Genomic DNA, 27,229 nt, shown 5'->3' on the forward strand with positions numbered 1-27,229 from the left:
AAGGAAGGAAGGAAGGAAGGAAGGAAGGAAGGAAGGAAGGAAGGAAGGAAGGAAGGAAGGAAGGAAGGAAGGAAGGAAGGAAGGAAGGGACAAAATTACTCACAACTCAAACACAACTAAGATCACAAATTTGGAAAGAAATCTAATATTTATCTGGTCTAATGTCTTCATTTGCCCCAGAGCTCCTGGTGTCATAGTGAATTTTCCACAACTTCTCAATTGCTTTTTTACCCCCTCTGCATTCATCTTACAACTTAAAGATAAGACAAACTTTGGCGATACAAATCAAATAACTTAAAATTTTATGTGCTCTTTGGCCTAAGCAATTTCACTTCTAAAAATATGTGTACAGCCATAATTTCCTTATATTAAAGATTTGATTACAATAGTCTTCATTTGTAGTTATTAAGTAACAATGTTAAATTGAAAACAACAGGAATGTTCTGTTTTAGGAAACTGATTATGTTAAGTATAATCCAATAAATATAAGGCAGAAAAATATTTAATGACATAGAAAGTGGTCATGATAAAATATTTGTGGAAAAACACAGGTTATATACTAATATATATGATCCTTTTTTGAGGGGGGAATATATCTACAGAAACAAGACTAATGTGTCAACACTAATACGTCCACGTGGTAAAATTATAGGGAATGTGAGTTTTCTTCTTTTTGCTTATATGCACTTGCTAAATTTTCTAAAATGAATATATGTTATTTGTGCAATGAGAAAAAAATTATCAAAATTATAAATTAATAAAAGAAAAACTTGAAAGCTCATGTGATCTTTAGGAGTTGAGATACGGTGGATGGATGCACCCAGTTGAGCTCTAAAGATTCTAAATATTATTTTGAGATCTCACTTGGTTTGGAAGTTGGGGGAACTAAGGTTCTAGGATGGAAATAATCAGCTGAAGTTTACACATTAAAAAGTGAGTCTTCAGGGAGCCTGGGGGGCTCAGATGGTTGAACATCCAACTCTTGGTTTCAGCTCAGGTCATGATCTCAGGGTCATGGGGTTGAGCCTCATGTGGGGCTCTGTGCTCAGCAGGGAGTCTGCTTGAGATTCTCTGTCCCTCTCCCTCTGCCCTGCTCCTCCCACCCAACCCTCTCTCTCCCTCAAAAAAAAAAAAAAAAAAAAAAAACCACGCCTTCAATGTCCCCCGGTCTTTGCCATGTCAACCCCCCATCACTTTGTAAGAGCCACTCAAGCTCAGGGGAAAGCATGCCAAATGCTCATGTAGCTTAAAGAGCACTGGGCACGTGGTGGAGGGAGGAACAGTCAGCTGGTTTCCAATACAGAGGAGTGGGACCTGCTGATTCTCATCCCAAGGCTCACCCACTTCAGAAATGCGGTTTCCTCTCTTCCCTCCAAACCCAGCTCCTGCCCCTCCTTCACCTCCTCCAGGAAGCCTGCCTTGACTACCTTCTTTCCCCCATTTGGTTACTTCACAAAGACATCTTTTTCTGTACTTTTCCGTTTTCTTTATTATTTTAAACTGAACAAATAAATTACTAATTATGTATGAATTACCACACTCTAATGTTTAAATGTTTTTTCAGTGTCTTTAATGTTTCCTTTTTTTTTGGTCTTCATACTTGTTAGGTTCTTCATTTCAATAAGGCATGGACTATGTCAGCCTTTCCTTTATTATTATTATTAATTCCAAATTAATTAATTCCGAATTGCTGCCACCACAAGAGGTCAAAGCCTGTTTTGCCACTAATATGAGGTCTCCTCTTTCATGCTGGATCACATTTCCAGTAAACTAGAGGCATGCTACACCAGGGAAAAGATAGACATATACATTGCAAGACAGTGATATGCAGTGGATACTAATAAAACACACAGAAACCTCCCCTGTGCTGCCAAGACTATATAGCATTTTATTTCCATTACATCAATTTTTTTCTCCCCCTTTTGTGAGCATTAATCAAAGAAATGCAAAGAGCTCATTAAAGTGATAGATTGACTGAAAATGTAGCCACCTTTACATTATAAATAGTTTCTTTATGTTCTCAGTGCTATGGGCTTTGTTTTTCAGCATTTGTCATGTAGTTCAAATGTCCTCTTACTTTTTAAAACACCAAATGCCAAATGGGCCCCAGTTGTTTGGTTTAATATGAACCAATAGCCAGTGTAGCAAAAACCAGAGCTATGAAATCCCAGGCAAACTAAAACATCCATATCTTAAGGGCACAGAAAATTAAGTAGCTGTAAGAGATGGATTTGCCAAGTGATCCAAGGCATTGCCATGCAATTCAGGAAAAGCAGAATCCCATCCCCGACAACTTTCAACCGGCTGTCTCTGAAAGGTTCTCGAGACAGGATGCCTGGCCTGAGAGAGCAGCCCAGGTTCCAAATATTTGATAGTCCTTTAACAGAAAGCACTGTAATTTTTTTTCTTTTAAGTTTTAAAGGCTTTCCTGAATATATGTTTATGTTGGCAGATGAATATATAACTGGGATCAGGTATTTCCCCATACCCACAAATCTTCACTAAAGAAGAGGTTGATTGGTGCTAATTTGATTTTGAAAAGTCGTTTACACTATAATCAATATCCCTTGACCACAACCTGAAATGAACCATAACGCTGTGGTTATAAAACTTGAATTCTGGAGCTAGGCTGCCTGAGTTTGAGTGCTGCCTTGTTCAGTTTCTCGTTTTGTGATTTGGGGAAATTTTCTTCAATTCTGTGTCTCAGTCTCTTCATGTGTAAAATGGGAGAGTAATATATCACGAAGATTAGGTAAGGTAAATAATACAGGCAAACTGCTTACAACAGTGCTGGGAACAGAGTAAGCACTTCCTAAGTACCAACCTATTTGATGATGATGATGATGATGATGATGATGATGTCAACAATAGATTGGTAATGCTGACAGAGAAATATACAAAGAATCAAAAGACGTGGGTTTTAAGCCCAGGTCCACCGTTAACTCCCTATGAGAACTTAGAAGGACTCAATGCGTTATTAAAACTCGGTTTTCCCATCTATACATTTGAGGCAGATAAAGCAATGCCCAATCCCTTCTGGTTCTCGAAAAACCTATCGTCCTAATTCTGGGGCATCGTATATGACAGTGGAACCCTGATAACTCTAGGTTTAATCACTTATTCAGCAATGACTGCAGAGTCATCCATGGGGTTGTTTTTTGTTAAGGAAGTGGAAGACACGAACCCTTTCTTCCAGCATCCTAGCACATAGTCTGTATCAACAAACACGTTGATATGCGCATACAAGAGGCACACGCTAAATGCACTGTATCATGGCAACAATGCAACTTGCATATCACGACCCCAGGCATGACATCATATCATCTTTCAGGAGTCACCCATAAGGCACAATCCTCCCGTCAGTAACAGACAATCCGGCTTCATCTCTTACTCTGTGATTATAGTTATGGCAACCACTCTGGTCCTCAGTTTCTTCACCTGGAAAACGGGGACGACTCTAAGGTCCCTTTCAGCTCTGAGGTTTATGTCTCTTACATGACCCCAAATTTTTAAAGTAAACGTGTCCAGAATACACTAGCAAAGAGAATCAAGAGGATCTCTTTTCAGAGGCCCTAGTACAGATCCTGCCTTTCAGTTGTATTTTATGTCTTTGCCCAGAGAATGAAATTGCAGTGCTCAAACCAGTGAGAAGGATGTACTTTCTCCAAAGTTGCTATAATGGCCAAAAAAGCCATAAATAACCATTTATTAAACAAACAGTATGGGCTAAAGGAAGAGAAACCGCCACAATTAGGCCCCTGGGGCCTGCAGGCATGGTAACTTAACAGTGGAACTCTCTCATAATCCCAGCAATATGTTACCAGTTGTTCCATTTTCTTGAAGTTATCTTCATAATCAAGATGCTATCCCAGCCATTGTGGGCTTTACAACTATTTTTAATTTTAATTTAAAGAGCAATTAAAGAAAGACAATGGATACTCGGCATAATAAAGTAAGTGATTAGCAGCATGCAAATGACAAAGGCTTAATGATAATATGGTTCTAGTCTCCAAAGGGCTTGTCAAGAGGAAGCCCTTTCTACATGTGGTTGTTCAGCTAATGTGCCTCAACCCACAATTACAACATTGCTGACACCATTAACCAGTGAAACAACATCACTTCGCGAAATCCTTGTTGTCTCATTAAAATGGAAAGGGTCAGGTAATTTACCAGCGTTGTATGTCTAGTTTTGTTGTTGGTAATTAGCAAACATTACCCAGCACGGACTCCCACTGGGAACTGGAGAAACTTTGTGAAATATTAAAGAGGAAAGTCTTTATATTTCACTAGAAAACTGAAAAGAGATGCAGTAATATTCTCCTTGTCATTCCCTTGCATTTAGGAAAAGTAAGGAGCAAGCTGGACACTCTTTAACTTAGGGAGACATGATCAGAAAGCACTGGGAAGTCACTGTTCAAACCAATACCCTGAATCAGGCTGTAAACTGGCAGAAAGGGCTTACAAAAGTGGGTGGGGTGGGAGGACAGGAAAATTGCAAACTACATCTTTATTGCTCTTACTGAGGTTTTTTGAATTAATCTCCTTGAAATAGAGGAAAGGGGCTATAAAAAGTTTTCTCCTTGGAAGGCTTTGTAATTTAAATAAGCCCCAGAATTGTTTACTCAAAAAGTTATTGATAGGTATTTTTAAATGTAGAGACTGAGGAAATATATCCCAGTACCCTGACTTCCTGCCTTTTTGCTTCTTAATGAAAGGAACCTAGACCCCGCCCGAAATGCTGGCCAGCCCTCTGTGTGTTGTCAGGAAGCAGAACGGTCTCGTATTCTTTAAATGGAACTTTTGGAACATAAAACACATTCCAATAAATGTGAACAGAAAATTATGAATTCATTAAACTACTTTGGTATCTTGCACTATATATAATATTTATATTCCGACTACTGTAAAATATGCTTTAATATCTTAAGGCAACTATGAGGACTTAAATATTTATAAAATGGCTAAAGATAAAGTATGGCCCTTTTATTCCTACATACAGATGATGTAAGGCGTGCAATCAAAGACAATAACACTCTCTGCCCATTTGTCATCTTAAAGGAGCCGATCACTGCGCCATCCCTCGTGTGCCATCTACGTAAGAGTTGTTGCCGACACAGGCAACTCCAGAGGAGTTTGCGCCTTAAAAACTACCTAGAGTGCTATACTTCACGGAAAACAGGGCTTTCTGAAAATGGAGACAAAACAATAAATTTGCAGGCAAAACAGCTCCAAGAGGGGCTTCAAAATACTGCTGTATTTATCTCTGGGACATCTGGAAGCAGGAAGCATTTTGATTTAATATTTCATAACATAGAGGCAATTGCTTCCATGCATGGTATATAATTAACGCTCATAAAAAGAGGGTTTTTAAAAAAATCTACAGTATCCTAAATGCAAATAAATAAATAAATAAATAAATAAATAAATAAACAAATAAATAAAGACACACCTGGACTTCCTTTAGAAATGTGGAACAGCCTCATATAATTCAATAACAAGAAAGCCACCATGAATTTATAATCACCTGGGGGCCTATTAAAAGTAGGTTTATAGATTTAAGTGTGAAACTTCACCCATGACATTCCCATTATTTACTGTCCTTCTTTGTACCCAGGGTTTGATTGATTCTCAAACTTCTTCCATTTCCTTCACTGCAGATTAGGCATTCAGAGAACTACCCGCACCCACCTGCCTTGACCTCTCCCGTGCACTCCTATGGCTGGGAACCACCTGGAAGTTCATAAGTCAAAGTTCATTTCTCATATAACTCGCATTTTTATAATGTCCATTAGATGCTTTGCAAACTTCCCCGCAAGCACCCTTGGGTGGCTGCCAGGTCCATGGAGATGTAAGCTTACTGAATCAGCAGCCCCTTATGAGAATCACAGATGGTTACCTTGAGTAACAAAGAGGCTAGGTCTGTGCTTCTTGCCTCAGGCTGCACCTTGGGATCTCTATTACTTGCATCCTATTTCCAGAGACCGGTTTAATTGCTCTGGGTGAGGTTTAAAATTTCCGTGGTTAATTGCAATGTGCAGCTAAGGTGAAAAACCCACAGGCTAGGCAAACTTGTTGAATCTGTACGCAAATATTTCTGCATACAACTAGGGGGAGGTAAGGAGAGGAACAAAGATTAGAGCCATCGTTTTATTAGGTACTTAAAGGGATCCAAGACCCCATCCCCAATTAAAAATTAAAGTTCCCCAGGTCTCCGGGTTGAGGGCCAAAATTAGTAGTAGTAGTAGTAGTAGTAGTAGTAGTAGTAGTAGTAGTAGTAAGGAAAAAAGAGGCCAAGGAGGGAAGACAGGTGTCCCTATCACCTAGCTGGAGCAGCATGGGCCCTACTCTGCCAGTAGCAACTCAGTGCGCCGCTGTCTGAGGCCGAGCCTCTCTGCTTCATAGAGAAGCTCCATTGTGTGGTGCCACGTTAGCCCATCTATGGAGGGAAAATCCCAGTGGTCATTGTCAATCTGCCCCAGTTTGTCCTCAACTCCTCTGTAGGCTTCTGTAAATCTACTGCGCCCGGATTGCCCACCTCCCAAAGATGTTTTGGTTGCCACCATTATTTGTTTTCTGTGCATATCTACTGACAAACAGAATCAACAACTATTCCGGCCGCTAGGTACAAATAGATAACCCCATCTTGCTATTTGTTATTTTGGGGGAACGAATGAAAGAAAATAGTAAAACTATCCAAAAATAATAATGACAAAAATAGCTAATGTTGCTTGATCTCTAACTGCATCCCAGTTACTAAGTGCTTTGTGTCCACTCATTCAGGGTTGTGAAGGTCCTCTAAGTAGGCACAACTGTGGTCATCCCAGATGTCCCAGAGATAAATACAGTAGGCCATGTGTGGTCATGAAGGCTCATCTAGGTAAGTGCCACTCATACTGTGGACATGGTATATTTTCATATTTATTACAATATTCTTTTCATAGCAGATAGTGGACAAGTATATTGTTCAAACACAATCATATTATGAACATTTGTCAACAGATGGAAGTAAAGTGTCTTGGAAAGGAGTGACTTTCTCTGACTCACGTATAGGTCCTAGATGGAATAGAGAAAACCCCGTCTTATTTACTTCTCAGAGCAATCTGAAGAGCCAGGTGCAATTTGTATTCTCAGAGGAAATTGAGGCACAGAGAAGTTGAAGTGCTTGCCCAGGCCTCGTAGGTGGTGGAGCTCACATTCAAACCCAAGCTGCTAGCTCTAGAGCCCACACACGCCAACGTTCAACTTGACAGCGAATCCTGTTTCTACAACTGTTGATGTTTTATAAAACCCCTCTGTGGCCATCACCTCTTTAGATTCACACATGATCCCTCAGGGTACTTAGGTGGGGCCACTTTAACAAACCTTAGTTTATAGATGAAGCAATGAAATCATAGAGTGTTTATCCAAAGTCAAATAACACATGATGGCCACAAGGAGGATTTAGAACCTGGTTCCTGACCCTAAACGATTGTGTCATCACTCTGACAGCCCCATTTGTGATTCAGCATCATAAATCAGAGCGACAAAACCCATCCGCTGAATTCTTCCTGCCCAGGTGTTGGGGCACCATTGGCTAGTCGGCTGCTAAGAGAAGGGTCCATCTCCACGTGGCCAGGAAAGCTCTCCGAACCCATTCAAAGCTCCCTGGAGCAGAAAGCAGCGATGGCTTCTGCCCTTTATTGAACTTTGGAGGTCTCGGTCCCACAGCTTCCTCAGGGCTTGGGCTGGTAGTGGGCAACACCACCTGCAATGAGCCCAGGGAAAGGTTGAGGATCGGGAGCTATTAGTTAAGGTGAAAGAACTTGGGCAAATCTGACAAGTTCAACATCCTGGGTCTTTGTAGCCCTTGCCCGGTGGCCAGTGGTCAAATCAATGAGAGCGACTAAAGCCTGGAAGGAAAGGATGTGGTATTTACAAAGTATCCAACTGCTTTACCTCATTTGAGGGCAAACGAAGACAGCACAGACTACAAACAACAGAAATGGGGATTAAATCATTCATTTGCTCACTCCACAAACCTCTACAGGCTTCTGTTGGGTGTGAGGTGCTGTGCTACACATTTAAATATATTTCTAACAGTTGATGGGAGTGGGGAGATCAGTGAAATGATAGACCAGGCCATCCTTTTGAGGGCCTATCCAGGTCAACAGTGACCTCACCTATAATCCTTTCCTGACACCCTGAGACCTTTAAGGCCCCTCTGTTGTATCATCAGCAGACACATAGCCAAGAGCCCCTTTGTGAACTACACTTGGCCTTCCTTGCGTATGAGCCTTCTCTTACTCCTCCTCAGCCTCTTCCACCTGCCTGTAGCCCCTTTATTACTTATTGATAATTGTTCCTATTTTCAAATTTAACTCCACTTACTCTAGAGCCCCTGGCCCCAGCCCTTGCTGCCCAAAGCAGCCCTTGTCTTCTCATAACACACATGGTGGTGACATCCATGTGGCTCTTATATCTGGTAGAAACACTTTACTGGAAATATGCAACAAGATGCTCAACGACTACTATGCTGCTGTTCTAGAATTTGGGGGATGATTTCCACTAGACCATTCCTTGAAGTGTAATTGAAATACGTAAGAACCACTCATATTCACTAAATATTCTATAAATCCAGAACTAAAGTAATTTAAAAATCAGTTGGTTTCTTTGCAGGGCCCTTTTAAAGAAAAGAAATAAAGGTTTTAGGACTTCATATGAGTTTTTGGTTATAAATAGATGGATAAAGACAAAAATCCATTGGATGACTGGTCAGGCTCATTTGCCGGCTCTTGGCTTGCGTGTTACCATCACAACATGTGGATTAAACTCATGCCTCAGCTACTGGGAATTTACCCCAAAGAAACAAAAGTAGGGATCCAAAAGGGTACATGCACCCCGATGTTTATAGCAGCAATGTCCACAATAGCCAAACTGTGGAAAGAGCCAAGATGTCCATCGACAGATGAATGGATAAAGAAGATGTGGTATATATATACAATGGAATATTATGCAGCCATCAAAAGGAATGAGATCTTGCCATTTGCAACGACGTGGATGGAACTGGAGGGTGTTATGCTGAGCAAAATAAGTCAATCAGAGAAAGACATGTATCATATGACCTCACTGATATGAGGAATTCTTAATCTCAGGAAACAAACTGAGGGTTGCTGGAATGGGGGGTGGGGTGGGAGGGATGGGGTGGCTGGGTGATAGACATTGGGGAGGGTATGTGCTATGGTGAGTGCTGTGAATTGTGCAAGACTGTTGAATCTCAGATCTGTACCTCTGAAACAAATAATGCAATATATGTTAAGAAAAAAAAAGAAGAAGAAGAAGAAGAAGGTAGCAGGAGAGGAAGAATGAAGGGGGGGAAATCGGAGGGGTAGATGAACCATGAGAGACGATGGACTCTGAAAAACAAACAGGGTTCTAGAAGGGAGGGGGGTGGGAGGATGGGTTAGCCTGGTGGTGGGTATTGAGGAGGGCACATTCTGCATGGAGCACTGGGTGTTATGCACAAACAATGAATCATGGAACACTTTATCTAATACTAATGATGTAATGTATGGGGATTAACATAAGAATAAAAAATAAATAAATAAAAAATAAATAAATAAACTCATGCCTCAGAAAATTACAAATGACTCACACCAGGCATTTTGCAAGGTACTCTGGAATGTTCCTGACCCCATATTTGTTAGATATGTGTGTTTCAAGTTGTGCCATACAACTTATTTTATGTTTGTGTCATTTCCTATGGATCCCATTAGTTCCATGACAGCTTGACCATGGGAAGAGTGGGAACATTAACCTCAGCCGTGGGCTATAAAACAAAGTATTGTTCAGGAAAAGAACTCTTGATTAACTCATCCTTATCCAGAATCTCATCAGGGCCCTTAGAGAGTCCATAGGATGACAAGACTTCTTTTACTTTTCTTTGATTATATAACCGCACTTTCCTCCCAAAGGACCATTTATCTGGACCATTTTCGGAGTATCACACACTACCTGAAATCCTAGGCTTTGGGGGCTAGTGTGGTCTGTTCATTCTCATCTACTGCTTTTTATGGAAACGTCCACTTGGAGAGTGGGATGAATCTATAAAATCTGGAAATATTTTGTAAGTGGACAACAGAAAGCAACATCAGGGTCTCAAACTTTCCACCCTTGTACTGACAGCTCCAAAATCAAATCTATATTAACAGGGAAAAAAGCTCCAACAATTAAATGGCTCACAGAGGCAGGCTAAGCAGAGCTCTTCATACTTCTTTCAACTCTACTCTTTTTTGTAGAGCTGGTCAGCAAGGAAGACCGAGACCAAGAGAATCCCAATGTCTCTGATTGCTGGGGCAAGGAGGGCCAGGGAGCTACAAAATGGATGCACAGAACAAGAACATTAAAAAACAACAACAACAACAAAAAAAAACCCCCAAAAAACCTTAGTCCCTGGGTGCAAGGAGAAGTTTAGCATGCCCGGGGATGCTTCCATGACCCTTAAAAGCAGACGTATAGATTCAGGCCTGTTCTCATGAGAATAGCACTTGTTCTCTTTTATGGAGTTGACCGATGTGCTGAGGAAAGCACAGGCTTTGGAATCAGTTTGGACATCAACTCCATGTGCTCTTGACAAGCTACGAGACTTTGGGCAAGTTGCTGAATTTTCCTGGGCCTCAGTTTTCTCATCTGTAAAATGGAGATAAATGACCTCTGCCTTAACAGGTTATCGGGAAGATTAAATGAGATATTGCACATGAATGCACCTGGTGCATGACTCACCTGGTAAAAAGAGGACTTAACAGTTTTTAAAAAAGAAGCATTAACGACACACACAAGTTTTAAGGGGGAAAGCCTGATGTGAGGACGATGAGTTCGGCCCAGCACCACCCGACATCTGTTTTCTGTCTCTGAAGCTAAGATTTTCTTTCCCTGCGGCTGCCCCAAGCTGGGCACAGCCCGAGTAGGGAACTCTATCTGCTCTGCATGCAGTCAGAAGGAAAAGGTGATTTGGTCCATTTTTACTTTTAATCCCCCACCTCCACTCCCCAAGGAGGATCCTCATGTACGGAAGGCCGAGAAACCTCTACAGGTTCAGCAAGGAGCCCAGGCCTTCCAGTCTCCTGTTAGAACTACTCTTGTGTCTGTGTTTCCTTGTTGTTGTCGCTGGGAGTCTATTACCAGAATAGTCAATGGCGGTCTTAAGAGGATCCCTCATGTGGTCAAATATGCTGCGTAGGACAAATTCTCCCAAGCTGAAGTCATTTAGAAAGCAGCCGCACATGCTGCTCTGCTGACATACACGTGCACCCCCATGCCGAGATTAGTCTCGTCACGTCCGCCGAGAAGGCGCACCAGGGCAGGCCCCTCTCTATGCTGGAGACCTGCTCCAGCCCTAAGCCAGATTTTCTTTATTGGTTAGTAAGCTCTTTTAATGAAATGTACTACTCTTATTATAGAGGACTCAAAATAAGACCTAAATCACAAACCAATAAAAGAAAATTATTGGGCTGGGTATCTAAAGTTACTACCTAGAGGCTACTCCAGCGTGGTATTTATAAATCTCTAAACAGTTAAGTATAATTGTCTTTCTGGTTTTGGGGACTGAAGCCAACAGCAGTTTCAGTTACAACTGAAGAAAAATATTTTAGCATGGAGCTCTGTTCATTCGGTGGGTAGAGAGAAATGGCTTCTCCCCCACCACCCTCTCAGGATTAAGAGAGGCTATTGCGGCAATGCATGTTATACAGGGAGCAGCTGGAAAAAATGCTTCTCTGGTTTCGGGGCGGGAGAATGTGTGTGAGGCTCTGTGTGTAGGTGCGGGTGGGGGGCTGGGGAGCGGCTTGGGTGTGCAGGGGTGAGGCTGGGGGAGGACTAAAAAGGGGGACACTGGGAAGGACGGAGGGTGATATGGGAGTTGAAGCTGGGGGTGGTCTGTCAAATTAACGGAAAAGCCAGATGTGCAGCTGCTCGCCCACGGCCTCTGAGACACAGAGACAGTGCCATTCTGGAAGGACTTGAAAGCTTCCACTGAAAGACCCGTTAGAACCGCAATCCCACCAAATGCCACAGTGCTCCCTCTGGAGTAAGAATGTAGATCATCGAAAACGCAGATCCGCATGTAATAAAAATAAAGAAAATACCACAGACCCTCAGTCATAAAGGACCAAAGAACTCATCTGATCCAATGTCCCTCTCATCACAAAGATCAATATCAGTGACTTTCCCTTGGCAAGTGGACATGTGGTGACAGAATGCTCACTACATTTTTAGGCAGCCCATTCTGCTCTGGAAATGTCTTCTTTATGTGGGGCTAAAATCTGGTTCTCCTTCATCATTAGCCATCAGTCCTGGTTCTTCCCATGGAGCAGAAGATAAAATGGCCCTTTCAGCCCACTACCCCCTATTCTCTTGACTACTTGGCAAGTGACAGCTTGTCCCAGCATTTCCTCATTCTGACCATCCCCTTGGCGGCATTCTTGAGTTTGTTAGTTCTTTCCTTCAAACCTTCGTAGCTCTTGACACACTCCCTCTCAGAACGACCAGTATGAAACAACCATTACTCAAAATAAATCACATTTCTATCAACAAGGTTTATGCTGCCTGTCTTCAGTGATTATTTGAAACCTAATGCTCAGAGGTCTTCATTACATTCCATCCTGTGGCTTTTGCCCCAAAGTTCCAGGTTAGGAAGGTCCTTTCGAAGCCTGACTTCTGCCATTCAATAATTTTAGGTCTGAGAATCCATACAGCCTCCCCCAAAGATAAAAGAGAAGTCACATTTTCTTCTCTGGAACAGTAAAAGAAATCTCAGACTTCAGGATACACCCTATGCCCCCAATTAATGCTGTCTTTCCAAGGACCACGGCCATACTTCCAAAGAAAAATGTCATTCCCTACTGGAGGCTCTTAACCTTTGTTGAAAGACAGACAAGGGAGAGCATCTGCTTATGTGTGGGTATCATTTAGTGTCACCGTGGCTGAGGGTCATGGAGGGCTGGAGGAACCGTGGTGTGTGTGTGTGTGTGTGTGTCCGCACGTATGTGTGCTGGTATGCACAAACGGACATGCTTGTGTACCTATTGGTGTGTTTGTGTAAGCCACTATATATTTTTTTAACCTGGTAGCTATAGAGAGGCATAGAATATAGAAAAATAAACCTAGAGGGGTGAGGAAAAGCAGTCAGGGGACATTCATTCTGCATCTTTGACATATGTTTCCTTGGGAAGTTGGGAGCCCAGCTCAGCTCGTGGAGCCTCAGCTTCTACCAACATTTTCCTCTGCCCTTTCTAAGATGCTCCTCATCCTTCTGCCTTTCACCTCTCTTTCCTCAGACCTCTCTCTGAGACTCTTCTCCACTCGTAGAGCATGAGCAGTGGGGCGGACATTTAGCTGTGACCCTCTCCTGGATGCAAAACTTCATCTCCACCCATCTTCTCTTTGCGGTCCCCTGATTTTCTGCCAAATCCTATATAGAAATGAACCCTGGCTAGAACCCCAACTTACCAACACCACATTCTCCCGCAGCCAGACCCTCCGTACTGAGGCCTCTTCCTATAAGTGCATCACTGTCCCCTGTCACTGAGAAGGAAGCTCATGATCACGCAATCTGTTTTACATCTACTCTGCCTCACAGTAAAATAATGTCCCCTTCTTTTTCCAGTTCAAGGCTCCTGGTCTCCTGGATAACCGCAGTTCCTACCCAGACCCCTGCATCCTCTTCTTTCCCACTCCAAACAATGCTTCACAGGGCTGCCAGATCAATCTCCCTGAAGCTCAGGTCCAATCCCATCTCTCTCACTCTGAAAACTGCTGTAGCTCCCCAGTGCCTACTGAAATATTTATATCTTCATAACTCAAAATTTTAAAAAATCCCTCAATGCCTAACCCAAATTTCTGCCTCGGGTGTCCCCACTGTCTTACACATAGCCTGTATTCCAGCCAGATTATACTCATCACTGTCCCTCGAACATGTCTCCAGGTCCCCTTGCCCCTTACTTCTAGTCTCTGTGACTGCAGCCAGCTCTATCTGTTTCCACCTGGTGAAATCCTGTGCATTTTTCAAAGTGTCTCTCAAACCCACTCTCTTTTTCTTCCTGTCCCACGTTAGCCTCCACAGACTGTAATTCTTTCCTGGTAATAGACCAGCATTCGGAAGCAGAGCTACATATTTGCAGAGGAGGTTGCCAGGACAGGGAATGTGCTTCATGGTACCCATGTCTCCCCAGCAATGCCTGGCATGCACAGTCTGGGCACACAACAGGTACTTAATAAGGGTTTGTGGAATTGGATTGACACCTTCAGGACAGGTAGCGTGAATCTGAGGAATGCAGAGCATATAACAGGAAAGGGAACCACAGAGTAACCTTAACACCACATCCAAATTTAACCCCGAGGTTGAAATACACATGCTCCATCTTCTTGAAGAAACTCAAGCTCTTGAGGGGAACACACAGCTGGCTCTGGGGGTGAGCAATTGTTGCTGTTTAGTAGCAGGGTGGTGCTAGATCTCTGCACCGCTGTCTCTCAAAAGCTATGATCAGGAGGAAGGCCTGTCCACCGGGCAACTAATATCCTTCACTTATCACCATGAGACACATGACAGAGACAAAATGGCAGATACAGCTAGTAGGCAGAAACCAAAGCCTGGTCTCCAGCACATCCCCTAGCCCCTTTCTCTCCACTTAAAGCTTTTTAGTCTTGGGAAGCTGATGACAAGCCAGATAATAGTAAAGAAAGAAGGCAGACCAACTAGTTGAGCCAACAGCATTGTCCTAAGAAGTAAAATAGTTTAAAGTTTGGGATCCCTGGGAGACCAAGAGACCCCGGTTAAAACCACTACTTCCCTCCTCAAGGCCTAGTTTTCTCTTCTTTCCAATCAAAATGGTAACCTCCTTACCACACACACCACCTCTGAGGACCAGCTCAGGCAGTGCTTCCTAACCCTGGCTGCACACGGAATCATCTAGGAGTTTATAAAACTCCTCATGGCCAGGTTGTACACCACAGGCCAGTTAAACCACAGTTGCTGAGGTGCAACCCAGCTACCAAAATTTTTTAGAAGTTTCTCAGATGATTACAATGTGCAGTCAAGGGTGAAAACCAGTGATCTAAGAAATGCATATCATCTCAGTTGGCGAAATGCCTAGCACAGAATGGCGGCAAATGTTCATGAGCATTGGTGCTGCTGCTGCTGCCTGTGGTGGTGGGACAGGCTTGGCTTTGGACTCCGAATTCTCATGCGGATGAACAGTTTTCAGCATAGTACCACCAAGCTCTGTTCTGGCTCTGCAAGGAATATTTCATTCTCCAAGCTCATCACATATTCCTCTCTCAGATCAAACGTCCCACGCTTCAGTTCTCCCATGCCTTTGCCTCACACCCTGTTCTTCGACCTCATGGGGATTTATTTCCTGCTTTGTTTTGGCCTCCCTTTCTATAAGCCCCAACACTGGTTTGACTTGTCTGTCTACCATCTTAGACCTGGTGGCCACTCATTTTCATATTCTCTCAACAGCTCCATGGAATCCTTCCCCTCCTCTGAGTCTCCATCCCAGACTAAAGCCATTTTGTATGTTTTCTGTTGTTTCTGCCAAGAACTGCAGAGAAAATCAAAGAGCTGTGTTGACCAGCATCATGGCACCATCACAAATCCAACTCCAGCTGGCCCTCCCCAATGCTCACTCATGCTCTCACCTCGCTCCAGCCATCTCCCTTACATGTTTACTGTAATGTCTGCTCTCAACCTTTGTCACCATCAGTTCCCCATCCCAATCGTCCTGGCCTGTCCTTAGATCTTCAGGGAAAACCAAACTGGCTGCTTTGTGAAGGAAGTAGAGCGAACAGACTGACCTGCCTCCAGCTTCATCTTCCCCATCTAGCCTTCTGTCTCAGAGGGACAAGAATCATTCCTTCTCCTTTTCAAGGCCATATCATCTTCTCCTGATTGTCTCTGTTCCTCTCTCTATCATTTAACAACTCTCCCCTAAAGCTTCAAACTTTCCCTCTCAATGGGGTGTCACCTCAGTCTACTGTAGCCAACAAATATGGTATCTTTCTCCACATTCTAAAAAGAAAAAGGAAATCTTTTCTTTGACAAGATACTCTGAAATATCCTATTTCTCTCCCTATCAGCACTTGAAAGAGTAATATATGGTTTCAAATTCTCACCTCCCATTAATGCTTCAGACCCCTGAATGCCAGCTTCTACTGGCAACCAGTTATTCAACCATTCTTGCCAAGGTCATCAACAACTTCTTGAGGGTCATATGTGCCATTGCCTTTTTTTAGAACCTCATCTATATGACTTTTTTATAGTATCTGACAGTGCTAATCATTGCTTCCTTTCAAATCAGTTCAGCCCAACACATTCTTATGGCATATCAACTCTGTCAGCTCCTGTGCTTGGGGCACTGGGAACATGGAGATGAGCAAAAGAAGAAGAGTCCTTGCCTCTCAAAGAGCTCAAAGTCTACTCAAGGAAACACATGTAGCAACAAATAATTAGGATATATTCGAAACAGCTATCTGGAACTTATTCAACTCTCTTCCCCTTTGACAGCATCCACTCCTACTTCCCTAAATTTTTGCCCTCAGCCCCTTTCACTGGATTCTCTTCCTCTGTTTGTCCCTTTGGTGTTGACATTTCCAAGGTTCCAGGTTTGGCCCTTTTCTCTTAGTTACTCTGCTTTCTCTCCCTGAGAAATATCCACACTCAAGGTCTATACCCTGCCCATCACCAATGATTTCCAAGTCTGTACCTTCAGACCTAACTTTATCCCTATAGCTGTATGTTTGTATTTCTTCTTAGATATCTTGTTAGATATCCTACTTTCAACTCAAATGGATGAGGACCAAATTCTTTACCATCTGCCAGAAGGCTATTTCTCCTCTTGAGTTCTCAGCTTATTTCATCACTTTTATATCCACCCAGTAGCCAACCTTGAAAGTCATTATCAACTCCTCATCCTTGCTCATCCACACCTCCTTCTCACCGAACTGGCCTTCAATGGGCTATCTTTTCGGTTTCAAATCCACCTCAGTTTCTGCCTTGCCCTTGTGACTGACATCACTACAGCTGTCCTGTCAGTGCTTATTCATCCCTTCATGTCTACTACAAGTGTCTCCCTTCATAGCTCATGCTGCCATCTCTTCCCACATCTAAACCATGCTCATATTCTTGCCTGTTATCTCTTTAAAAGGTGGATTTAATCACCATCTTCCTATCATCCCAGCCCTTAACAAGGCTATAAGCCTGTGCTCTAGACCTGCATTGTCCAATAGGTAGCCACTAGCCACATGCCTATATTTAAATTTATAAATTAAATAAAAGAGAAAAAAGCAGTTCCTCAGTCACACTAGCCCCATTTCAAGTGCTCAATAGCCACATGTATTCAACTCATCCACAAATGCTACCTCTTCTTGGAAGCTTTCTCAACTCCTTAAAATATATAAAATGAGGAGCTTTATGTACTCTTGTATTTCTAGTCTCATCCTTGTCTCATTGCACTGTAATTGTTTATGGGGGTACCTCCTCCATTCACCTGAGCCCTCAAGGATAGTGATTGGCTGCATCCAAGTCATCTTTGTGTTCTGGGCTTTTATAGTGCCTGATGTATAGTGGGCACTCGTTTATTCCTCTCTCTTTCTCTCAAGAGTTATCCTCACGAGAAGGTTAACCAGGAAGAAACTCTAAGATGCTCGTTTCATAATGTGATACAAAAGCACAAAGGGAAACTCAATCACATGTTCCCTCTTTTCAGGTACTGACTCAAGGGGCTCTCTGAGAATGGACCCTTCCTTCCTCAGCTCACCCTCCCTTTCAAGATCACACTCAGTTCTTGTCTTTTAGAACCACAGGGAAACAGTCTGGCAAGAACCACTGTTGTACCAGTTGATTTAAATTGAAATGTTTTCCCCAGATAAATGCGTGCTAAATAATACACCAGCTCTCCAGCCAAAGGGAAGTGACAGGCGCTCTGTAAATAAAGGCACTTAGTTGCTGGTAAAGAGCTGTAAAGTGGTTCTGAGCTGATGTTTGCTGACCAGCAAGAAGCAGCTTCACCTGCTTTATATAATTGTCACTGCAGTCTTGCCTGCTGTATATTAAAACTGCATCTCATAGACCCAACTGTCACATCGGATATACCATCCAGCATGGGGTATGCCACCTTTCTCTGTAATTGTTTTTGACAACCAGGCATCACATCTCAAATCTTTCAGAAAGTGTCTGGTCCAGAATCCCTAGGCTGGGTCAGTTCTGACACCATGTGGGCTAGAACAGTAACACCAAAAGGCAATGTGAATAGAGGAGAGGGAAAAGGGAAAAGAGGTTTTGTTGGTCTCGGAGACCAAGTAATGCATAGTGGCAAGTGTCTGAACACAAATCTCAACAAAGACTCTACCTCTTCAGTGTTAAGACACATTTTTCATGTTACACTGTATCATGTTAGGAAAACTTGCCATAAAAATGCATGGGTATTTTGGCCCCAAAGCACACACATTTGTTCTGAGTCCACATTTCTGTCCTGCTGAGTTCTGGAGACATGGACATGTAGCTCTCAAGACAAAGCAAAGGATGGGGTTTTATGAGGACTACAGAATAAATCATAATGAAAACTGGGTAGCAGTGGCCAGAAAGCTCTGTCATTATCACTCAGGGCAAGTTAGATTTGCCTCCGCCCACTGAAAAGAGGAACACAAAATCATTTGGTACTCTAATTCCAATTCACCTGCAGTGTGGTGGTGACAAATGCCCAGATGAAGGGTAGTGAGAATATCTGAGGCCAATGAGCATTCCTCCTGGTCCAGAGCGTCTCAAGGAGGGACACAGTGGCAGGGAAACCTAGTTTGTCCCTCAAGCCCCATGGGCTGGGACGAACCCAAGGAGTGGGCTGCATGATGAGCAGCCCAAGGTGAACCCAGAGCACTCACCCATCAGAGAGAAAGTCACTTCCTGTAGCTGATGGCCAGGAAAGTCAGAGTGTCCCCAGAGGAGAGCGTTAGAAACCAAGGGCAAGAGAAGAGCAGACAGAGTAAGAAAACAAGGGGAAATGTGGGCTCAGTGCGTCTATAATTCTGACAGTCTCTCACTGAGGGCAGAACAGACTGCTTGCCGGCTGCTGGCAGCATGGGCCCCATTCCACTGCGGACCAAGATACATCCTCTAAGCCACAAGCCCTAAGATACATCCGCTGCCTTTTTCTGGCCCCTGCGTGCCTGTGTGCATGCATGAGTGAGTGCATGCGCGCGTGCGTGCATGTGTGTGTGTGTTTAGGGGGATAGGCGTACAAAAGAAGGAGTGCCCTTCTCTTGTTTTTGTAAGAAAACTAAGCTCCCTTTCCCTTTCTTCCTTATCTCCTCCCAAAACCTATTTTCCTTGCTTATTCCCATGCTAAAGACAGTAAAGGGAAGGCTTTTGAGAATTGAGTATGTGCAGAGAGGAGGGAAAGCATTTTTACCAGTTTGGCCATCATCTAGGATCTGAGAGGCTGGGAGCTGGTTTCTGAGAGCTGGAAGGAAAACCCATGTCAGATGCACACGTAACTCAATTGTGCATTGAGATTCTGATCTATGGACCTTGACGATCACAATTATTAAATTGGGAGAAAACAGACATGCACTTTTCTGCCCCTCCCACTCAGTTCCATCTCCCCCACCCCGCCCCCTAAGGGAGTGCTTCTCCTGCCTCTGCTTCTCTCCATTCCCCTTGCTAGCTCCTGCCAGGAGAAGAGGAGCGTCTGATCGGGTCGGTCAGTTTGTTCACTGGACCGGGTATTGTTAGCTTGCAGATTATTGTGCCTTAGAGTAGTGCACACGAGTCACCTGGGGACCCCGTTAGAATGCAGATTCGGACGCAGGAGGTTTGGGGTGGGCATGAGATGCTGCATCTCTAACAAGCTCCTCGGGGGATGCCCACGCTGGGGCAGAGTTGGGAGGACATACATGGAAGAACAAGTACTTAAAGGCAGGACCAAACGGTGGCTTGCCTCTTCCACTTCCTAGGAGGTCAGCTGACTGTCTCCTCATATCCTCTGTCACCTGCACTCCCTGCACAGGCAGTGCAGGCAGGAGGCAGGCGCTGGCTCTCTAGGACACAGCGGGGTAGGTAAGACTCTCGTTCAGAGCCTTGACAAGTTGCTCTGCCTGCAGCCCAGCTGAGCAAGTGGATACCAAGATTTAGATTGGGGGACAGGCAGGGGTTGGTGGCATGGAGAGGTGAAAACCAGGCTTCAGACTGGATCAGTCAGGGTTGCCTCAAGCCACTCCTAACAGACACATGAAAAAATGCTCCACATCACTCGGCATCAGGGAAATACAAATCAGAACCACAATGAGAAACCACCTCACATCAGTCAGAATGGCTAAAATGAACAACTCAAGAAATAACAGATGTTGGTGAGGATGAGGAGAGGGGAGCCCTCTTACACTGTTGGTGGGAATGCGAGCTGGCGCAGCAACTCTGGAAAACAGGATGGAAGTTCCTCAAAAAGAAAAATAGAGCTGCCCAATGACCCAGCAATTGTACTACTAGGTTTTTATCCAAGGGATACAAAAGTGCTGATTCAAAGGGGCACCTGCACCCCAATGTTTATAGCTGCATTATCAACAATAGCCAAATTATGGAAAGAGCCCAAATGTCCATCAACTGATGAATGGATAAAGAAGAAGTGGTATATATGCGCAATGGAATATTACTCAGCCATCAAAAAGAATGGAATCTTGCCATTCACATCAACATGGATGGAACTAGAGGGTATTATGTTAAGCGAAATAAGTCAGAGAAAGACAAATATATGATTTCACTCATGTGGAATTTAAGAAACAAACAGATGAACATAGGGGAAGGGAAAGAAAAATAAAGTAAGATAAAAATAAAGAGGGAGGCAAACCATTAGAGACTCTATAGTTAAGAGAATAAACTGAGGGTGGCTGGAGGAGAGGTGGGTAGGGGGATGGGGTAACTGGGTGACGGGCATTAAGGAGGGTACTTGTTGGGATGAGCACTGGGTGTTATATGTAAAGTGATGAATCACTAAATTCTACCCCTGAAACCAATACTACACTATAAGTTAACAAACTTGAATTTAAAAAAAGCAATGAAGACTAGAAGCCACTCTATTCCAAGTATGAAGAAAATCAGATATGGACGCAACCATTGGAAGGGCTGTTTCACTTGCAACACGAGGTGGAAGTTTCCACAGGAGGTGCTGGAGACCTCAAGGCAACTCGAAAAAGACCACAGCAGCCCCCTCAGTCCCTAGCAGCAAAGCCAGTGATGCTCAGAAAGCTCCCCTAAGAGCCGCTTTGAACCTCGCATCTGCTCAGGGTCGGGCTGCCGCTGCCTCCAAAGAACTAAGGCTTCTTTCCCTTTTCCAAATTCCAGATCTCGTCCCTGGGCCCCGCTCTCCTTGGCAGACGCTGGTCCAGAACCGTGCAGAGAAGAGGATTCTAGGAACGGCTGTTCCCAGCTTTGCTGCACTGTTGAACAGCTGTGGGAAGGAGATGGTGCTGAGCTGACAGAAGGTCATGCACGCGCAGCATGACCGGTCTGGGCAGCATGACAGAGCCGAGCTCTCCCCTGTCAGTAAGATGGCACTTCTCATCCCAGCAGCTATAGTTCTCATGGGCCCTGTTCCCTCCACCTTTGGTCCTGGAATGATGGGATTCAGGCCCCCATCAGGCCCCCAAGGCCACCCATCTGGTGGAACACTTATGGCAATGATCCTGCTGTTCACGGCAAGCCTGCACCGAGGCCTCACATCCCATCCTGCCGAGGCCCTGATTAGTGAGGCTGTTTGTTACGAGGTTTGGCTGTGCTGCCTGAGACTTCTAGATGACATCTTTACTAGCAGCTATCTGCCCAGGATCCCAGGGAAAATGACAAGGAAGACGGGGGCAGAGAAGAGAAGGCAGATGTGCATCATTTAACTCTGTCGTGCCTCCTGCAGAGAATGTGTGACCTGATGAGCATCACCTCTTGCTAAATGACTTCTCGTGTCCATATTGTCCCCACTGTCCAGGGGTCACCATCCGTAGGTCGGCATATAACAGGGCAAAGCTTAACAACCCCATGCAACAATAACAATGGCAAAGCTTAACAGAGGTCAATGGCAAAAATATATACTGGAAAGAAACATTGGGAATTGTTCCGGCAGCATCTTTCCAGTGCCTGACGTTAATCAGGGGACCCTGGTCATCAAGCCACTGTTTGGGAAGACTGAGGGGGTGGCAATTTATTTATTTATTTATTTTATTTTATTTTTATTTTTTAAAGATTTTTATTTATTTGACAGAGAGACACAGCGAGAGAGGGAACACAAGCAGGGGGAGTGGGAGAGGGAGAAGCAGGCTTCCCGCGGAGCGGGGAGCCCAATATGGGGCTCGATCCCAGGACCCTGGGATCGTGACCTGAGCCGAAGGCAGACGCTTAATGACTGAGCCACCCAGGCGCCCCATGGGGGGGGGGGTGGCAATTTAAAGGCTGCTTTCCTCTCTGGGACGGCAGCCTATTCTGAGTGTGGGTGTTCAGGTCTCAAGCCTGCTTCCCGCGATGGTAAGAAGAGGCAGTGGATGCCCCTTTGAAAGCCATCCCAGCAACCGCAGGTGTCACTGCCAGGCAGGCTGATGTGAGCCTCTTTGAATTACTGAGTGAAGGATATCCCTCTTGCCAGCCCCTGTCCCCTGTAGGCACAGCAGAGAAGTATTACAGGCTGTCCTTACCTTGGGAATTAGCCTGCAAGACCCCGATGCTGTCATCAAACTGCATAGATTTGATGTTGAGTGACGCCAAGATGCATTCCTTGTCCTGCAGCGAAGTATCATCAATATTATTCTGATTGGCTGACAGGATAACGCACATGTCACAGAGGTTGATGTTGACGGCCCTTAAATCAGCCCGACTTAATGGCGTACCCTTTGGCATAGAGGAAAGGAAAAAAAAAAAAAGAGAGAGAAGAAGCCAAAGTGAGACCGAGGGACGAGAGGGAAGGAGGGGGAAAAATAAAAACAAATTAAAGATTGAGCCAGAGCTTTGGGAAATTATTTAACAAGTATCTTTGTTACGCCTTGACATTAAGCTGGCCTAACTACATTCAAGGGAATAGGAGCTGTGTGCTAATCTAAAGGGTAGTCAGTGCTGATGGTGGCATTTCAGGCTTGCTCTCCACATTCAATCAAGCCGTTGCTAACAAACGAGGGAGAGGAATAATGCCAGGGTCCTACATCTTCTTCCTGCTTGGAAATTGTCTTGATTTAAGAAACTGTCCTGTGGCAACCTCTGGCTTTCAGAACATAACGAGGGGGTGGGTTTCAAACGCCTGTTTATTTAATAGCAGGTCACTTCTGTCTCGGGCAAAAACAGCAGCTCCAACTAGAATTTCCAGTGCAGCCAAGGGGAAATAGCCAGTGAGCGTGGTGTGATGAGGGGGTGCTGATAGTGGCTGCTCCACCTGGAGGAGGTGGGAGGGTTGGAAGGAATGTGCATCTTGCAAAGGGGCGGGGGGGGGGGGAAAGGAGTTAAGCTTCAAGTCATATAATTTTATTGCATATTTTCAGCAAGAAAAAAACAAAAACAAAAACCAAGAGGGGCGCCTGGGTGGCTCAGTCAGTTAAGCATCCGGCTCTTGGTTTCAGCTCAGCTCATGATCTTTGGGTTGTAAGATGGGGCCCCACACCTGGCTCTGCACTGGGCACGGGGCCTGTTTACGATTCTCTTTCTCCCTCTCCCTCTGCACTCCCTCCCCTGCTCCCTCTCTAAAGAACAAAACAAAACAAAAAACAAGAAAATCACCTAATTGACCAACAACATAGGGATGGTTGAATATACCACTGGACATACGTTCAAGGGAAGTCTATGCAGCAGGTAAAGAGACCAAAACAGTTCTCCATGTAGGCATAGCCTTGGAAGGATCTCTGAAATAGTGGGTTAAGTGAGGGGGGAAAAAACGCACACACAAAAAAGTTGTAGATAATTCAAAAAGTATGATTTCATTTATGTAAAAAGAAACCCACAAAATAAAACTATATATTCATGAATATACTGATAAGTGCATGTACATTCAGAGAGAAATTTCAAGAAAAATATACACTAAACTAATAATAGTAATTACCTCTAGGGAGGAGAATAAGATTGGGGGTAAAGGAAAAAGTTTGTTTTTGACTTTACATACTTCTGTCTTGTTTGAATATTTTATAACAAGAATGTATTTGTATATTACCGGTATAATTAAAAATAAATAAGCCAGTAAACAGATTTTTTTTAAAAATCCCGTAACAACAAAAAGCAGTGGGGGCGGGGGGGGGGGGGGGACAGAACAAGGAGGTAATGACAGAGAGGTAGAGAATGCAAGCTCAGGTGAAATAAAAGGATTAGTGCTAAAAAAAAAAAAAAAAGGATTAGTGCTAGAGGGGAGAGGTGTGACCTCCACAGGCTCTGTGTCCCTAGGAGGGATCATAGAACTGATCAGGCCAGCCCATGCCGGTGCTCCCCAGGGGCCATATGGCGTCATTTTGGAATTCACATACTGGGTTCTCCAGCCTGAATCCAGCTTCTGCTTTGCCTACATGGGGATTTGAGTTGCCTTCAACTCACTGACTGTGTAGGGAGGGGGTTTGCCAACCACCAGATATCCTTGGATCCCTTCCTCCCATTCTCCCTCCTGGAGAAGGGGCTTTGAGCTGATGGAACTTGGCTGCACAGATTGAGACCATCAACCATCTTTTATGACTCAGTGACAGTCATGATTCTGCTCTCATTCCCCAAAATACTGCTGCAAAGGGATATGATGGAGGAAGAGGCATTTAGGGCTATGGGGCTGGGAAGCTACTAGGCTCTGGAGCAGTATCTTTTGAGAGGAGAAGAACCCCACTTTTCCAGGGAGCTCTTGGTACAAAATAAGTCTGACCAACTTCCTGAATCATTTTGCCAGTGCATAAGCCTCAATTGCCTACATCCATATTCTTTTAATTTTCACCTTGTAGGGAATCCAGCAGTAATTGTGATATAAGACAATCCCTACACAGTTGTATACACATGATTTCAAAACTCAAGAAATACAAATGACATACACAGAAACACCATGTTTCTGTGGGCTGGCTCCAGATGTGGGGTACTGTTTAAACAATGAAATATGTGAAGACAGAGATGAAGGCCCATTTTGTACAAATATATTGTGCTTGAGTGAGCTAAATTTTGGAGAGTTTAAAAAGGACCTGCAAATATGAGAGCTTATTCATATGCATACCAACAGGTGAGTGCATGTATGGAAGGGTACAAAGAAGGAAACACACACACACACACAGACTCATGTAGCCCAGCAAAATAATAAGCTCTTTTCAAAATACTTTTAGACCCCAGTCCATGTGTCCCCAGGGGACCATGTGGAAAAGCACATGTAGGAAGACAATCGTGGAAATACATACTCAAATCTATGACGACTGAAATTAGAAAGGTATATATCTGCTTATGCTCTTCCATGCATAGGACTATTTGTTTTTCTTCAGGTGACTGTTTTTAACTACATGTGTTTACTAAATCAGTTTATTAGTTTACTAAATCTAGAATTGTTTAAGAGTTTATGAAAAATACATTGATTAGTGATTAGGAAGTAATTAGATGACTCCAAGATCATGTATCCCATGTCCTTACACTAAATTATGGAGTCTCAAACTGTTCCTTTTAGATTTGGGTCCTAGGATTTTTTAAAGTCAAGAATATCCCATGCACATATGTGCACACATACATACAAGCCCATGAAAACATTACTAGGCTTCTAAATGAATGGAAGGCAGGGAGTGGCCAGCAGAAGGGGTTGGCAGCAGGAATAAAGAAAGAACTCTTAAATCCACTTGGTTAAAAACATAAAGTGGTACAACCAAGATTTATAGAAGCGTTAATAATGTCATAAGTAAATTGACAGAAGTAGTTCCATAAGTAAATTCTGCTATAAGCATCATAATATCTCAAAGCACTAGGTTTGGGTAGGCAAGAGAGAGAGTGTAGAGACACTGATATGGTAATGCATTTGATACCAGCCTAACTTCATGTTCGATGAGCAGCTGAACTTGGCTGCAAATTCCTTTTAATAAGGTCTCCCAGGGTTTAGCTAGTCCTAGACAGAGCAGAGGGGAAGGGCTGAGTCCTCAGGCCCATAACCAGATGAAGAAGCAGACGCATGATCAAAGCTACAACTATCGGGCGCCTGGGTGGCTCAGTTGGCTAAGCGACTGCCTTCGGCTCAGGTCATGATCCTGGAGTCCCGGGATCGAGTCCCACGTCGGGCTCCCTGCTCAGCAGGGAGTCTGCCTCTCTCTCTGACCCTCCCCCCTCTCATGCTCTCTATCTCATTCTCTCTCTCAAATAAATAAATAAAGAATCTTTAAAAAAAAAAAAAAGCTACAACTATCATATCCATCTGGGATTTTCTTTTGTGAAGGGAAAGAAGAAAAAAACATCACTAATGTGACCCTGGACTTACAGGCAATATGGACACTTTGGGGAAGTTATGAAGCGTCTCCCATTCCCGCTTGAGGTACTCAATGGAGCCCACAAACACGATGTGCTTGAGCTCATGGTAATGAAAGTTGCTGGCACGAAGTGGCATCACCAGGTTCCGGAGGCCAATCAGGGCTGAGCTGACATCACCAAAGATGCAGACCACGACGTGACCGCTCAGGACTGTCATGGCGGCTTCACTTCGAGTCTGCAACAGGGAGAAGTGTACCAGCATTGGAGAAAAGACCTCAGAGGTTGTGGTAAGGATTAAAAAAATCACTTTCATAAAGATAAATGTTTGTTGAGTGCTTACTATGTGCTTTCATTTTTATTTCATCAATGTTACAGTCACGACATATGTATTTATAATTTGAGTATGTGTGTATACATTATACTGGTGTAATAAGTATATATAAACATATATCCACACATAACATGACCTTTTTTGACAAAGATTTAAGAAAGTTATGCCATAATACATATGAGCTGGTGCTCTTTCCTGATGATTTTTAGGGGGGGAAATAAGAGGGAATAGCAATATTTATGTTGCTTAGAAAAGAAGTCTTAGTTTCCATGAAATTGTTGATAAAATAAGCTGCCTTTTCTGGCTCTCTTGCTGAAATGATGATAAAATGGTAAGATCTATGCTAGTCTCAGCTTGAGAAGTTTGAATTTTGAGTTCTGGACTCACCAATGGGATTTCACACTACATCATTACATCAGTAGATAGAATATAACATCCTAAGCCAGGGGCTGGCA

General features: G+C 43.7%; 1 protein-coding gene across 16 annotated transcripts in view; it reads right to left on the reverse strand.

Annotated features, from left to right (window-relative positions):
• KCNMA1 (potassium calcium-activated channel subfamily M alpha 1) overlaps positions 1 to 27,229 on the reverse strand; it is a 728,164-nt gene that overhangs the window by 45,674 nt on the left and 655,261 nt on the right. For all 16 annotated transcript variants that reach the window (XM_021699676.1, XM_021699672.1, XM_021699675.1 and 13 more), the window contains 2 exons: positions 26,454 to 26,678; positions 22,699 to 22,891 (listed from right to left, as the gene is read on the reverse strand). In XM_021699676.1, the coding sequence (XP_021555351.1) occupies positions 22,699 to 22,891; positions 26,454 to 26,678 (418 nt within the window). The remainder of the gene's footprint in view (positions 1 to 22,698; positions 22,892 to 26,453; positions 26,679 to 27,229) is intronic.

This window comes from Neomonachus schauinslandi, chromosome 6 (genome assembly GCF_002201575.2).
Source record: "Neomonachus schauinslandi chromosome 6, ASM220157v2, whole genome shotgun sequence".
Taxonomy (NCBI): domain Eukaryota; kingdom Metazoa; phylum Chordata; class Mammalia; order Carnivora; family Phocidae; genus Neomonachus; species Neomonachus schauinslandi.